This window comes from Antedon bifida, chromosome 7 (genome assembly GCF_963402885.1).
Source record: "Antedon bifida chromosome 7, ecAntBifi1.1, whole genome shotgun sequence".
Taxonomy (NCBI): domain Eukaryota; kingdom Metazoa; phylum Echinodermata; class Crinoidea; order Comatulida; family Antedonidae; genus Antedon; species Antedon bifida.
This window is the reverse complement of record NC_136232.1, coordinates 9677281-9692177: the sequence shown is the minus strand read 5'-3', so window position 1 is coordinate 9692177 and position 14897 is coordinate 9677281. Positions and strand designations below refer to the sequence as shown.

General features: G+C 30.3%; 1 protein-coding gene across 3 annotated transcripts in view; it reads right to left on the bottom strand.

The window, feature by feature from the left end:
• Positions 1 to 14897, bottom strand: part of LOC144847944 (uncharacterized) — a 98149-nt gene that overhangs the window by 23221 nt on the left and 60031 nt on the right. For all 3 annotated transcript variants that reach the window (XM_078704547.1, XM_078704549.1, XM_078704548.1), the window contains 8 exons: positions 8846 to 9079; positions 7544 to 7660; positions 6744 to 6843; positions 4422 to 4568; positions 3136 to 3320; positions 2142 to 2227; positions 1589 to 1673; positions 5 to 79 (listed from right to left, as the gene is read on the bottom strand). In XM_078704547.1, coding sequence (XP_078560673.1) covers positions 5 to 79; positions 1589 to 1673; positions 2142 to 2227; positions 3136 to 3320; positions 4422 to 4568; positions 6744 to 6843; positions 7544 to 7660; positions 8846 to 9079 — 1029 coding nt within the window. The remainder of the gene's footprint in view (positions 1 to 4; positions 80 to 1588; positions 1674 to 2141; positions 2228 to 3135; positions 3321 to 4421; positions 4569 to 6743; positions 6844 to 7543; positions 7661 to 8845; positions 9080 to 14897) is intronic.

Sequence of the window (14897 nt, the reverse complement as noted above, 5' to 3'; positions counted from 1 at the left end):
TTACCTCATCAACAACTTTGAGAAAATTCTACCAAAAATATTTAATTCCCTGAATGGGTTCAAATAGTCGTCAGTGTTTCTAAAAAAAGAACAAAAAAATAAAAAATAACTAGAACATAGAATTACAGATAAATTATTGTTTTATAGAAACATTGTTAATAATTAAATATAAAAAAAACTTACATTTTAAATTATTATTTGTAATATAATAAATATATAATAAACTTGTATATTTTAGTTACATTTTTTTTATTCTTCTTTTCTTTAATTATATATTAATCCTTATGTATAAATAAATATTATATAAATAATATTGTATAAATTCAATTACAGATGTTTAAAAAATATTTTTTTTTATAAAAAAAAAAATTACAGATCTTATAATTTATATTTTACTAATCACATTATCTTATAATTTTATACCAAAGACAACAAAACAATATTATTAAATTAAAATGATATTTATTCTAGTTGGCTGGCATTTTGCGTTTTTGATACAACAATTGCCGCTATGCTTCACTGAAATATCATTATCATCATATACTTTACATTATTATGCTACATTAAGTTTTACACACAAAAAAATGCAACATAATAAAGCTTAAAATGTATTTTTAATGTATAGCACAGTAAGGTATCTGTAATGCTCTGTCTACACTATCAAACTTTATGTGACAACAAAATGTGATGTGCCCAAATATGGTAGTGATATGACATCATCATGTCCATATTTGGGCATATCACTACCATATGATAGTGTAGACAGAGCTTTAAAATTGTACATGACAATATTGAGTTTTGCACTGTAATGCTCTGTCTACACTATCAAACTTTATGTGACAAAAAAATGTGATGTGCCCAAATATGGTAGTGATATGCTCAAATATGGTAGTGATTGTATGTCATCATCATGTCCATATTTGGGCACATCACATTTTTTTGTCACATAAGGTTTGATAGTGTAGACAGAGCTTTAAGATTGGAGTAGATTCAAGTAACTGAACACAAAGTATATATACCATAGCTATCTATGTCATTTGAAATTAATATGAAATTCTTATTATTCTTAATCTTTATTGCCAAAATAAAAAATATCACAAACACAACAACAAAAATCAACCACAAAGTATGATTATATTAAAATATTATGTTAATTAACATTTTATATTTTATGTTAAATTGTAATGTTATTGATCGAGGGTGTAGAGATAATCAATTCTGAATTGTGCCTCGCCCATGTTAATCTCTTTTAACACGCCCTGGTCAATAATGATTTTTGTGTTGATAACTGAATAAATAAATGTTATATAATGGTTAAAATTGATAATTACTGTTAAAAGAAATGATAAAATTATTTAATAATAAATCATAAATATGTAAATCACATTTTTAGGTTGTGTAAAATAAATAAAATATAAATATTAAGTAGCATAATTAAATACATTTGTAATAAGTAATTATAAATAAATAATGTACAGTAAAGGACACATTTCTGACAAATTAAAAATTTTCTAACAAATTAAATATAAGGTAAAATAAAATGTAATTTATATCATTAAAAACACACAAAAACAAATGTTAAACTTACACATCAAACACTTTGACGGAGGCATCGCTTGGTTTGTGTACGGTAGCCTCGTATGAGCTATCTTGATCTAGGACAGATGCTGCAGCTAAAACAATAACAAAAGAATCATCATTCAATAATTCACCATAACAATGTGTTGCTTGGGTGCAGTGAGTCTATTGTATTTCCAATATTCATAATTTAGATTTTTTTTAAAATCTTTTTTTATTACAAATTATTGGTTTAAACCAACAGGAAAATTAATAATAATCATAGATGTTAGCTGAAACATAGCACAAAAAGTTAGAATAATTTCATGGTTTATCCAAAAGAAAAAATACAAACCTCATAGATAAAATAATAACAATTATACAAAATATAAATAAAAGGTAAAATAAGCAATCATTCTTATTGGACTTTATCAAGGACCAAATTTGGCATTGAAACAAAATGAATGTTGTTTGCAGAACTCCAGTCATCATATGCTGATAGATAAAATTGATAAATCATGCAATGCCAAGGTGATTTGGACAAATGAGACGATTAACTTTATGATAATTCTAAAGGTACCTACTTCGCACTTCCTGTTTCTCCTTTTGCTTACAAGCTTTTTGGAGATCCAGCAGATGGTTCTTGTTCTCCGCCGCCTCTTTGAATTGCCTGTGGGCGAGAAATAATACCGTCAGAAAAAAATCAATCATTTTCGCAAAATTACAAACATCAGTTATTGTCCGTTAATTCCCTGTTCGATAGACAATGAGCGTGAATTTCAACGGTAGATTTCAGTTTCCATAGATACAAAAATATTTTATGACTTTGCATCGCGATTGAAAAAAAAAACTAGGTATAATTGTCAGGCGTAACTTGTTATATTGATGATTATGAAAAAACTTGAGGCATAATTGTTAATGAATATTCTATATAGTCCATAAATTGAAAATTGTTTCTTAAAATGCTTGATGAATTGGAACATTGGTTATTTTGAAATAAAACCATGATGAATGAGTAGGATAGAAAGATGAGGAGGTTGATGATGAAAAATGATGATGATGAAAAATGATAATGGTGAAAATGATGATGATGAAAAATTATAATGGTGAAAAATAATGGTTAAAAAAAATGATGAAAAAAAATGATAATGGTGAAAAATGATGAAGATGATGATGATGGAAAATGATAATGGCAAAAAATGATGATGATGATAAAAAATGATGATGATGAAAAATGATGATAATGAAAAATGATAATGATGAGGCATGATAATTGAAAAAATTAGATATGATGAGAATATAATATCTGATAAGAATATGATATAAGAATATGGTGATAATGATAAGGTGATAATGATAATGATCTGGTGATAATGATCTGGTGATGATATGCTGATGGTGGGTGACAATTATATGATGATGATTATAATAATGATCTAATGATGACAAATGAAGAGGTTAATGAGAAATATGATACTAGGCAGCTGATTACAATAAATATAATAATATTAACAATAAAAATAAGTTTATTAGTGAGCGAATGATCTTGTAATGTAGTATGGCAAAAGTAAAACTTACTTTGCTATCAAAGGAAAGTGATCAAGAACTTGATCCAACGCAGGTCGTTGTAACATTAACACTTCACAATAAGAAGCGGCACGTACGGTAGCCGTTCGATAATCACCAAAGATCAGTCCAACTTCTCCAAAGTAGTGACCCGGACCTATGGTGCTTACAACACGAGTCATGTCCTTTGACATGATCTAATACAAACAAGTATTGTTTAAATTTTCATTAATTAATATAACTAAAGCTCTGTCTACACTATCAAACTTTATGTGACAACAAAATATAATGTGCCCATATATGGACATGATAATGTCATTCACTACCATATTTGGGCATATCACACTTTTTTGTCAAACTAGTTTAAAAGTGTAGACAGAGCTTTAGAACTTCAGTACGAAAGAATTGGGATACATATATTTATATATATCATAAAGCTCGTCTACACTATCAAACTAGTTTGACAAAAAAAGTGTGATGTGCCTATTATGGTAGTGATATACCTAAACATGGTAGTGATATGACATCATCACAGCCAAATATGGGCACATCAAAGTTTGATAGTGTAGCTTTAGGCAGGGATTTTACATCTCCCTGCTTTAGGATACACATTTTGGTACAGTATTTCAATAATAATAATAATATTAGTACAAACTATTTATGATAGCAGGCAGTGATGGTGAAAATAATATTACAGAATAATTGCTTTTGCACTGAGTACTAACACAACATAATTACCGCCAATTTTCTGATAGGGTAAAGTTACTATAGCTGCATTCAAGCTTTACAAATGAAAGCTTAAATATCGCTGAGCCTAATTTTAAAATATGGTAGCATTTCACGCCATATAATAGGTTATCACACAAAATTTCAAATTTGTTCCTAATAATACGTATCCATAATCACCGGTTGAGTTTTCTAGTTGCTGTATAAAATATTTAGATTGAGGACTGAAATATTGAAGGTACTAAAATATATTAGTAGTTACATTCTCAGGTTGAGGAAAGACTGTAGCCTAAACATGAACATTCTTTGGCTAAAGTAAACGGGGAGAGGGGGGTGAAATATTGGGACTATAACCCCCTAGGTTAGTTAATGGAGGAACTGGTAGAACAGAAACAATCAAGAAGAGGAGGGATCAGAGAAGAGGCAAAACAAGAAGGAAAAAGCACAAGAAGAAAGGAAAGGCATAGAAAAAGAAGATGACAGATGTACAATAAAGATGAAGAAAGAAATTGATGAGGTTGAAACAGAGAGAGATGAAGAGCAGAGATATTTAAATAATAATATTTACATACTTCGCAAGTGCCACGTCTTATAAAGTACATCTCTCTTCCCATGTCACCCTCATAGACAATGACGTCACCAGGTGTAAACAGGTATGCATGTGTCTGCAGGGCTAACATCCGTATAAAAGCCTCATCACAGTCTTGAAACAATGGAACCTGTCAATAACGATACATAATATTGAAATAGTTCCTTGAAGAAGATAATACATGAAGTCTATATTCTTATCAAAATTACTGAATAATGTGATCATACTACATAGGCAAAGTCTGTAAAACAGTGTGATATAGTATAACATGTGACTGCTGAATCATAGGCAAAGTCTGTTAAAAGCAGTGTGACATAGTATCACATGTGACACCTGTATCATAGGCAATTAGCCTAACCTTAATAACATAATACGGGCATATGTATCCGACATTTGCCTATGAAGCCAGGCAAAATTATAAGATATATCCCTTAATATAAAATATTTCCTTTTTATTATATACATATATATACAAATACTTCTTATATAATATGCAGTTAATAAAGGTATTTCTTGCTACTGCTGGCTGTATTATGATTATAAATTATAGATTTTCTATCTCGAGTATTCTGATTTGCTTTTATTAACGATATCAAAAGTTTTCAGTTATTTTCTGCAAACGCTGTTTTCTGTGAATTTTGCTCTAGGCAACATCTATCCATTTGTTGCATAATAAATCTATTCAATCTTGCATTAATTTAATGCAAACTACAAAAAACACTTGCTCTCAAGCAGATCTAAAAAATATGTTTAAAAAGTCATGATTTGTCATAATAAAGTTGAATTTTAATTTATATTAACATTGCTGAATATAAACGCAAAATTCTATTGAATATTATATAGCAATGGATTAGACATTACACAAATATGTCTCATATAATTATAATATTAACAGAAATTGTACACAAGGGAACGTAGACTATGCATCGTGGTATGCCTGGCAAAATCAATGAAATAAGACATGGCTACTATATGAGCATAATGAAAATAATTGCTATGCAATTTTCAATCTTTATAGCTGAGAAGCTTATGAGTCGATTGAGTATAACAACGGCAGTGTACACTGTGTCTAGTATAAACATTTATGGGTTAACTAAAATATTGTTTTGCGCACACACACTGTATATTGCATGGCTTTTTGCGTTCTCTTTGATCTAACCTGCCCAACTCTTAACTTTTTTCTTTTTCTTTATTTTATTTGTAGACTAATCTTATTGACAAATTTTTATAAAACGTTTACAATTTATTTGAGGGGTAGCCGACTCATTTGAGTTAAAGCAATGTATTTTGCTTAAGCTGCCCCAGCCCAGCATTTGTTCATCTTTTTTTGTATATATAAATTTATATTGTATTGGTTTTATGCTGGTCGAATAAATAAACGAAACAAAAATAGCATAAAAATAAAATAGATACTGTACTTAAAAATAATAATTTATCAATTATGTTTTTATTAATATTTTGGTAAACAAATTCATCTTTGACTGCTCTTGTTATGATTAGTAAACCTTGGGTGAACACAGTCAAGATCTTTTAAGGCTGAACTCTCTTAATCTTAGGGGATCGTATTTCAATTTGCCACCGAGGATTTAAATCTATAAGAAATAGAATCTGTTAGGCAAAATGTATACACAAACAAATTATGGTGAACAAACGAATTAGTAAATTATCTTTTGGAACAAATATCTGAATGTGATGATGACACTTTTTAATTTCATACTTCTCGGTTCTTGAAATTATCGCCTAAAGGTAATTCACAGTTTGCAGTAGAATTACGCGTCTGCTTTTAGACTGATGTTGCAATTAAGGTCGCAAATAATATCTTTGGAATTAATTATCACTAATAATATTGTTGTTGAAAAGATAGATATTTCTGAGAAGTTTGCAAAACTTTGCAAACAGTATTGTAATTTTGTATCACCAGAAATGGAATATTCCATTGTGGTTTTTAGTATCACCAGAAATGGAATATTCCATTCTGGTTTTTAGCATCACCAGAAATGGAGTATTACACTGCAGTGTATTTTAAGGTTTTTATTGTGTCACCAGAAATGGATATTCCACTGTATTTTAAGGTTTTAGTGTGTCACCAGAAATAAAATATTCCACTGTATGTTACAGTTTTTAGTGTGTCACCAGAAATGGAATATTCCACTGGATTTTAAGGTTTTAGTGTGTCACCAGAAATGGAATATTCCACTGGATTTTACGGTTTTTAATGTGTCACCAGAAATGGAATATTCCACTGTATTTTAAGGATTTTGTGTACGTGTCACCAGAAATGGAATATTCCACTGTCTTTTAATACCTGTCCAATGGTGTTTTTGGCATCTTCAAAAGCTACATCTTGCTGAAGTCGTATGGGCATGTCATGCATGAGTAATTCCCCTCCAGGCATCGCTTCTCCTCTGAGACAAAAACAAATGTACAGCAAAATTAAAAAGGACACAAAAAAGTGTGCATAGGGGTGAACCTCACTTTTAATCATCTCTTTTCTCGAACTCTGGCTCTTCGTAATTCTCCTATAAACAGCTTCCCTAAGCTTTGGTCTCAGTTATCTTCCTCATTATGCCAATTATCTGTTACTGAATCTTTTCCTCATCTTTTATCATCTATTGACTCTTTCCTTCATCCTTAATTCTTCTTTTTTTTTTTTTTTGTATATTTGATTCAATTTTTTTTTTATATCATATTTGTTCTTTTTTTTTCTGTATACTCACAGCTTTATACTTTATTTGTTTATACAATTATATATTTATTTTAGTTAAGATCATGGGACTGCTGACTCTTGTAGTTACAGTAATCGTATTTATACTTAATTAGCAGTCCCTGACCAATTCATCTTTGTACATTGTATATTACGTTTTGTTGGTCAAATAAATAAATGCAATGAAATGAACCCTGAAGATGTATTGGCTGTAGTATTAAAACATATTGCCATTTGTTAATTTTATAGGAAAGTGTTCCATTAAGGGTTCACCACCATTGGGCCAGGGATGCCCTACCATTGGGCCAGGGATGCCCCACCATTGGGCCAGGGATGCCCCACCATTGGGCCAGGGATGCCCCACCATTGGGCCAGGGATGGTCAGACTAGATTTGACATACCGATGTTTTCTGAACACCAGGCTAAGGTAGTTGATAACACGATTGGTAAGATCGTTGCTTAGACCATGATCTTTCATGAACTCTTGCACAGCAAAAAGCTTCTCTTGAAAACCAACCCTATAGTAACAAGTTGTAAACAGTAAATCAACATTATCTAAACTATATATTAAGCTCTGTCTACACTATCTAACGATTAGTAAGTGTGAGTGCCCAAATATGGTAGTGATATTGCCAAAATCATGTCTATATAATTATGGGCACATCACATTTTTTTGTCACATAAAGTTTGAAAGTGTAGACAGAGCTTTTATTATCTATTATGCTCTGTCAAAACTATCAAACTAATTTGACAAAACAGTGTGATGTGCCCAAATATGGTAGGGATATTACATCATCATGTCCATATGGGCACATTTTTTGTCACATACAGTTTGATAGTGTAGACTGAACTTTAGTTCTATCAATTAATGAAAATGTTTTATTAATATCAACTGGTTATTATTGTCATAATTACAAAGGTCATAAAACATTTTCATAATTTTATTTCCAAAACTTCAATAAAACAATTACTACTACTATTAATACTGCAAATATTCTTGTCTCTGAAGATACTATTATAGTCGTTGGCATTTATTTAATTTAATCTCACATTTGCCGTAGAAGAGTAGCTTTAAGTAACCTAAAACAATAAAGTAATCAACAGAGAGCAATTACGCGTAAGCTACTTAAACAGATTCCACGGTGCGTTAAGAACACACCAACACATCAAGAGAGATGACACTAACGCGCTAATCACTCCAAATATTGTGATACAATCGTATTGCTCGTCGCACTAGATTATCATTCAGCACCGATAAAGCGGTTTAAGTACAGGAGGCTTGACGTTATATCCGCGGAAACAGATTCCACGTTCCCAGAGGGCTTTCGTCGTGATCAATCTGCTATTTTTTAAAATACAAATTCAACATGGAACTAAACTGGATATCTCTGTTGCATTACACGATACAAGAAAATTATTTCATATTTTCTTAAAATAATATTAATTCAAATAGTAAAAAAGTTTATACATCCACTAAAATTGATTCAGTAAAATCTATATTTTTTTTTTAAATTAAATTTTTTTTTTTTTTCAAATTTCCTCATTAAAACTAGAAATATTTCATAATATATTAAAAGTAATAAAAATAGCTATATAAAGTAATATTACTATTAAACTTTTCATATTGCATCTGAACTGTAGTCGTATCTGATTTGCATAATTATTTGCATAATAATTTGCATAATTATTCAAATGTACACTACCTTGGAGCATCAGCATTCGCTAGTGTTGCAGCAATTGATGACAGACAGTAACCATACAGAAGCAATCCAACAAGCATGGCGACAACGGAAATGAATCGCGCCACAGTGGTGTGGGCGCTGATGTCTCCATAACCGGTACTGGTCATCGTCGCTGCAGCCCAGTAGAGGGCGGTGACATACTCCTCAAATGGCGATGTTGAATTGACTTGATCAACCCAGGTACCTTCATTGCAACTATATAAAAAACAAGAAAGAAGATTCATTGGATTATTTGCATGACATTTGTTAAGTTGGTTTCTTTGTAAAGATGTATTGTCCTTGAAAAACCTGAAAAATAAAGATTAATAAAATGAGATTTTGAATAGGCAATTTTGCAGTTTTAATAAAGTTATTCACTTGTGTAGAAAAAGACAAAAGAAACGGTTAATTTTAACCAAAAATCATTGTCTAACAGACAATTTAGGTATTTTTTGCTTAAAATTTCTTTTTCGATCAAGTTTTTGGTCAAAGTGAATAACTATAATGTGACATTAAAATGGCATATTCAATAAAAAAAAATGGTTATTTTTTAGGGGGACAATGTATCTTTAAAATATTTGGGAAACTCTTGAAGATGGGTACATTAACAGTTAATTATGTTTGAGTAATAGTTGATAGAAAATGTATTTTTTTTTATTTCAACATTGCAAACGATGATTTTCAGTGGTTCTTCTTAATTTCCAATAAAATACACAATAAAGAACAGAAGAGAAGAATGTAAATAAGGACTAAGTATACAAAAAGTGCTACTAGAAAAAAACACATTAAAGTACAAACATTGGGTTCACCCAATAAGAGACAACAAAAGATCTGTGATAATAATTAGTGTTACAAACTAATTAAATTCAACAGCAAAGTACACAGCAAAACAAGCATATTAAAAGACCACAAAAACCGTGCAATATTACTATCATACATTTAATAATAAAAACACAATATTATAATCAATAGGCGCAAATAAAATTTAAAATTCTGTTAAATATGACTGTAAGGCTACACTATCAAAACTGTGAAAAATGCGATGTGCCCATGGACATTATGATGTCATACCACTACCATATTTGGGCACAGTATATCACTACCATATTGGGCACATCTTTCGTCAAACTAGTTTGATAGTGTAGCTTTAGGACGTAAAATGTTAATACACTGTTTCTTGTTGACTCAAACCTCAACGTCAATCTTAACTGTTGCCTTTTACTGAAATCTTCAACAGTCCTTAATCAATAACATACTAATCCACTGGCTTGCTCTATGACATTCACTCAAACTATACTACCCACCTATTCATTTTCTATGTCAATTCCTGTCACTACAGTTTGTAAGATGAGCCACGATTTTCAGAGTTTTATTTCTTAATGTCAATAATAAGACTCAACATTCTTTTCACCTCAAATTATTTAGTAAGTAAAACCCATACTGTCTTAACTATATTCAAAGTTTCTATATTAAGCTCTGTCTACACTATCAAACTTATGTGATGTGCTCATAATGGACATGATGATGTCATATCACTACCATATTTTGGCATATCACTACCAAATTTGTGCACATCACTTTTTTTTGTAAAACTAGTTTGATAGTGTACACAGAGTTTAACTCTCGATAAAACTTAGACTGTCTGTGTAAAGAGGTTATTTTAAAAAAAGGCATATGAGTTGCTTAACATACGATAAAGGTTTTTAAAAATGTTTTAAGAATCGAAATATACAATGCCGGAATCTTTACATTACTAAATAAAATTGAAAAAATACATTCTGTAAAAATAAATTGGAATAACAAACATTTAATATAAAATATCATCAACGCATTTTTTTAAAAACTATATTTATAATATATTACTTAAGCTCTGTCTACACTATCAAACTAGTTTGACAAATAAACTGTGGTGTGCCCAAATATATTAGTGATATGCCCAAATATGGTAATGATATGACATCATCATGTCCATATATTGGCAAAATATAACATCACATTTTTTTGTCACATAAAATTTAATAGTGTAGATAGAGCTTTAAACCCAAATAGCACTGTCTCCTTTTAAACGCTATAAATTATTTGTAAATTTAACAAATTCAAAGTGGCATGTTGGCACAAGTTGTTATTTGATTGAATGTTTGTGGTGTTTAATTCAACATACAGCCAAACGTACGTCAATATTCGTCTCGTTTTTCTTATAGATTGACTGCCGTAGTTCAAAGTATCAAAGAGCCATGTTCCAGTTCAACGTTTACTTTGACAGCGTCGTACACTTAGTCTTTAGATGTATACATCGATATTTTCACACTATTTTCTAGTGCTTAGAAATTAGGGAATTGCATGTATGGGAGAAGTAAACATAATAGTTGTTGATGTTGATGATGGTAATGTATGATAGTGGGAAAGGGTGAGGATGACATGCAATAATAACAAGGATATTGATGATTAAGATAATGATAATATTGATAATGACTTATTTACAAACAATGTGTAATTTTCTAACAAAAAAGTGTCCTTGTGTTGTTGTTTGTCTAATTTTTTATTAACTTTTTTCTAAATTTTTTTTTTTATATTAACCTTTTTTTATATTTCTTGGATTTTTATTTCAATACAAGTTTTTTCTGTTGCAAAAATAAAGATTTAATTATTATTATCTCATTTTAACTGTGATAGAACAATAGTATGTGGAGTAAACATACCTTGAAATGGTGTAAAGGACAATATTTATAATAATGAAGATCAAGAAAATAATGATAAAATTGATGATAAAATGATAAAAATGACAATATTTATATTAATGACAATTATTACGATGGTTAAAGTAATATAAATGACAATAGTGATGATAATGACAAAGATTGATAATGATGGTAAATTGATAAAAAAGAAAAAAAACGGTTTAAAGATAAATGATAACAGCATTATAAAAATGATAACAAATTTATAATTCATTTGGAATAGAATCATAGAAAAAGGATTCCAGCAGTGTTTTCAAAACGGTAATATAAGGAAGCTGAATTGAGTTTCCCCCAGGTGATTTTAATAGAGAAGGACGGAGTCGCAGTATCACAAGGTAAATGAACCAATCAAAAGTGCACCTGATTGATCTCTAAACAAGATTGCAAATGAACACATTGACTTGATAATTATTACAATAATGCTTCATTAGTCATTCCTTAGTTCCCATCTATCTTAAGGTAAATAGATCTAAGCACAAAAGAGAAGCGTGGCCAGATGTCAAAAAGCGTTCCTCACTTCCTCCTCCATGTTATTTAGAATACAATAGATTATTTAAATAAACATGAATTAATATATTCAATTATATAATAATACGTCTTTTACTCATTGTCTCTTAAGCTCTGTCTACACTATCAAACTTGTTTGACAAAAAAAGTGTGATGTGCCCAAATATGGTAGTGATATGACATCATCGTGTCCATATATGGGCACATGACATTTTTTGTCACATAAAGTTTGATAGTGTAGACAGAGCTTTAGTAAATATTACCTTCAAAGATGGATCATATGATAGGTATACTAAAATCATTTATATTTTTGACTGTGCTTACGACCCCAGAGTGGGCCAACCCAAAAACCTAAGTGGGCTTGTTAATACTAGTATACATATAACACACTATAATATGTACACTCTGTAGCATTTAACGATAGTAATAATAAACAGAGTTAATCAAGCTTCAAAAAGTTGGAATAAAACTAATACAGACAGGTTTGTGTGCTACGTTACTTGAGTCTCATTACAATAATTGAATAATACATATTTTCTTAAATTCAATTTAGCTTTATGCATTTGATCATTAAGTATTCTAAAAAGACCTACTTTCAACCAAACCTGCCACCATTCTAACATAACAACGTTCATTATCATTTATAATATATTTTCTACAGATTTGCTCAAAAAGTGCAATAAATTCCGATTTGTAATTCTTGCAATTAGTACTGGCCTTCAAGCTCCGAGGTAAATAGCTATTAATGTGATATTATTTATAACGCAAGCTGTACAAACGTTATTCAGTTTATGTTTTATTTATGTTGCTTTATACTGGGTGACCTCTTCAAGACTGTTCTCTCAAAGGGTACATTATATAAAGCAATGCTTTCATTTCAATTTTTAAAATGCTCATTTTTTTTCAAGTAGAGAATTTATTACATCTATTTTTTGAAGAATAGGCGATACAGATTTTATGGAACAGTCGGAAATACAAAATTAAAAAAACTTAAAGCTACAACAAAAGTACTCTCAATTGCTTAATCAAGTCGTAAGCTCTGTCTACACTATCAAATTTTATGTGACAAAAAATGTGATGTGTCTATATATGGACATGATGATGTCATATCACTACCATATATTTGCCAATCTTTAAGAAGAATTTCTATTATTTTATATAATGGACAAATAAAGCTTTTCAGTATTCAGTACTGTATATTTAGGCATATCACTACCATTTTGGGCACATCACACTTTTTTGTCAAACTAGTTTTATAGTGTATACAGAGCTTTAGAACTTCAGTCTGTGTTGTTTATCACAGGCTAACAAGTTGCATCAATTTTATTTAAAAAAAAAAACATACAATAGTGACCCTCGTCCCCATGGTATGAAAAGAATTGGGATACATATATTTATATATATCATAATTTGATAATGAGTATACATATATATTATGTGGTTCTAAGAATTGGTATTCTTTTTTGAACTATTAATAATGGTAAAGAGTAATGGAATCTTAAAAAAAACATCAACGCATTAGAAAGGCTGGTATAATTTATAACATAATGAGTGTGCATTGTTATTAATATAGGTTATAAACACACATTGATAGCGTTGGCCTTGGGAACATGTACAATGATAATGTAATATGTAGTCTCTATGGTAATATCAGCAACTACAGCGAAATGTACAAGTGCAACACAATGCAGTTTGTGCATACTTGTGTTGTTGTAACAAAAAAACAAAACCATTTATTTTCTATAATACTTTTACCATATTCATTTCTTAAATGCTGAGTGACCCCTTCAGTAAAAACTGTTTGACCAGAGGACCCATGTGAAGGATGGGGCAACAGTGAGAGTGTTTCAAGGATACACTGACAGAGTATGGTCTACAAACTTTCCCTCTCATATGTTATCTCTTTATGCTGTATATGTATGGTGCAAATTTAATACCATTGAATAATTTCTTGAAGGTAGGAGTAATCCTCAATTGTAGATAGCACTTTTTTTTTCTTCTACTCATTGAAAAATTGGGCTTTAGTGACTGACAGAAATGAAACACATTTTCTAGTCTAAAGTCTCAAACTAGTTTGATAAAAAAAAGTGTGATGTGCCCCAATATGGTAGTGATATGCCCAAACATGGTAGTGATATGACATCATCATGTCCATATATGGGCACTTCACATTTTTTTGTCACATAAAATTTGATAGTGTAGACATAGCTTAAAATGTGATCTATGCTATATATTTATAGCTACTGGTCTATACACATCTCAAATCATAGCATAGATAAAAGAGTATTTACTTCTAGAATCTCTGGCCTAGGGTAAACTAATGTAACATTGAACAATATATCGCAACATAACATGGTAACATACCTACAGTACAGCTGTCGAAATTAAGAATGAAATAGTGTGATGATACTGTGCCTGTGGCGTGCTGTTGGGGTGCAGATATAGGTTAGAAAGTTGAAGGAGATCTAGTACATAACGTGACAGTGGATTAACATAAATGATCAAATATGCTCTAGTAGTAATAGTCAACTTATCGTGTATGGATGCAGTTCAGCCAGGGATTATAATTTTAGTATTTAAGTGAATTTCATGTTCAAATCAAAATCAATTTAGCGTTTCTAGTAAGTTGTAACTTACAGCATGGTGCTTGTTGAGCATGTTCACAGTTAGTGTATAGTAGTCATACAGTAAGTCCTTATAGACAATGTTCAACTACAGGGTTTGCCCAACTGAGTTTGATCATTTACAGTATTAGAAAATACATTAAATGTCTATTCATTATCTCTTCT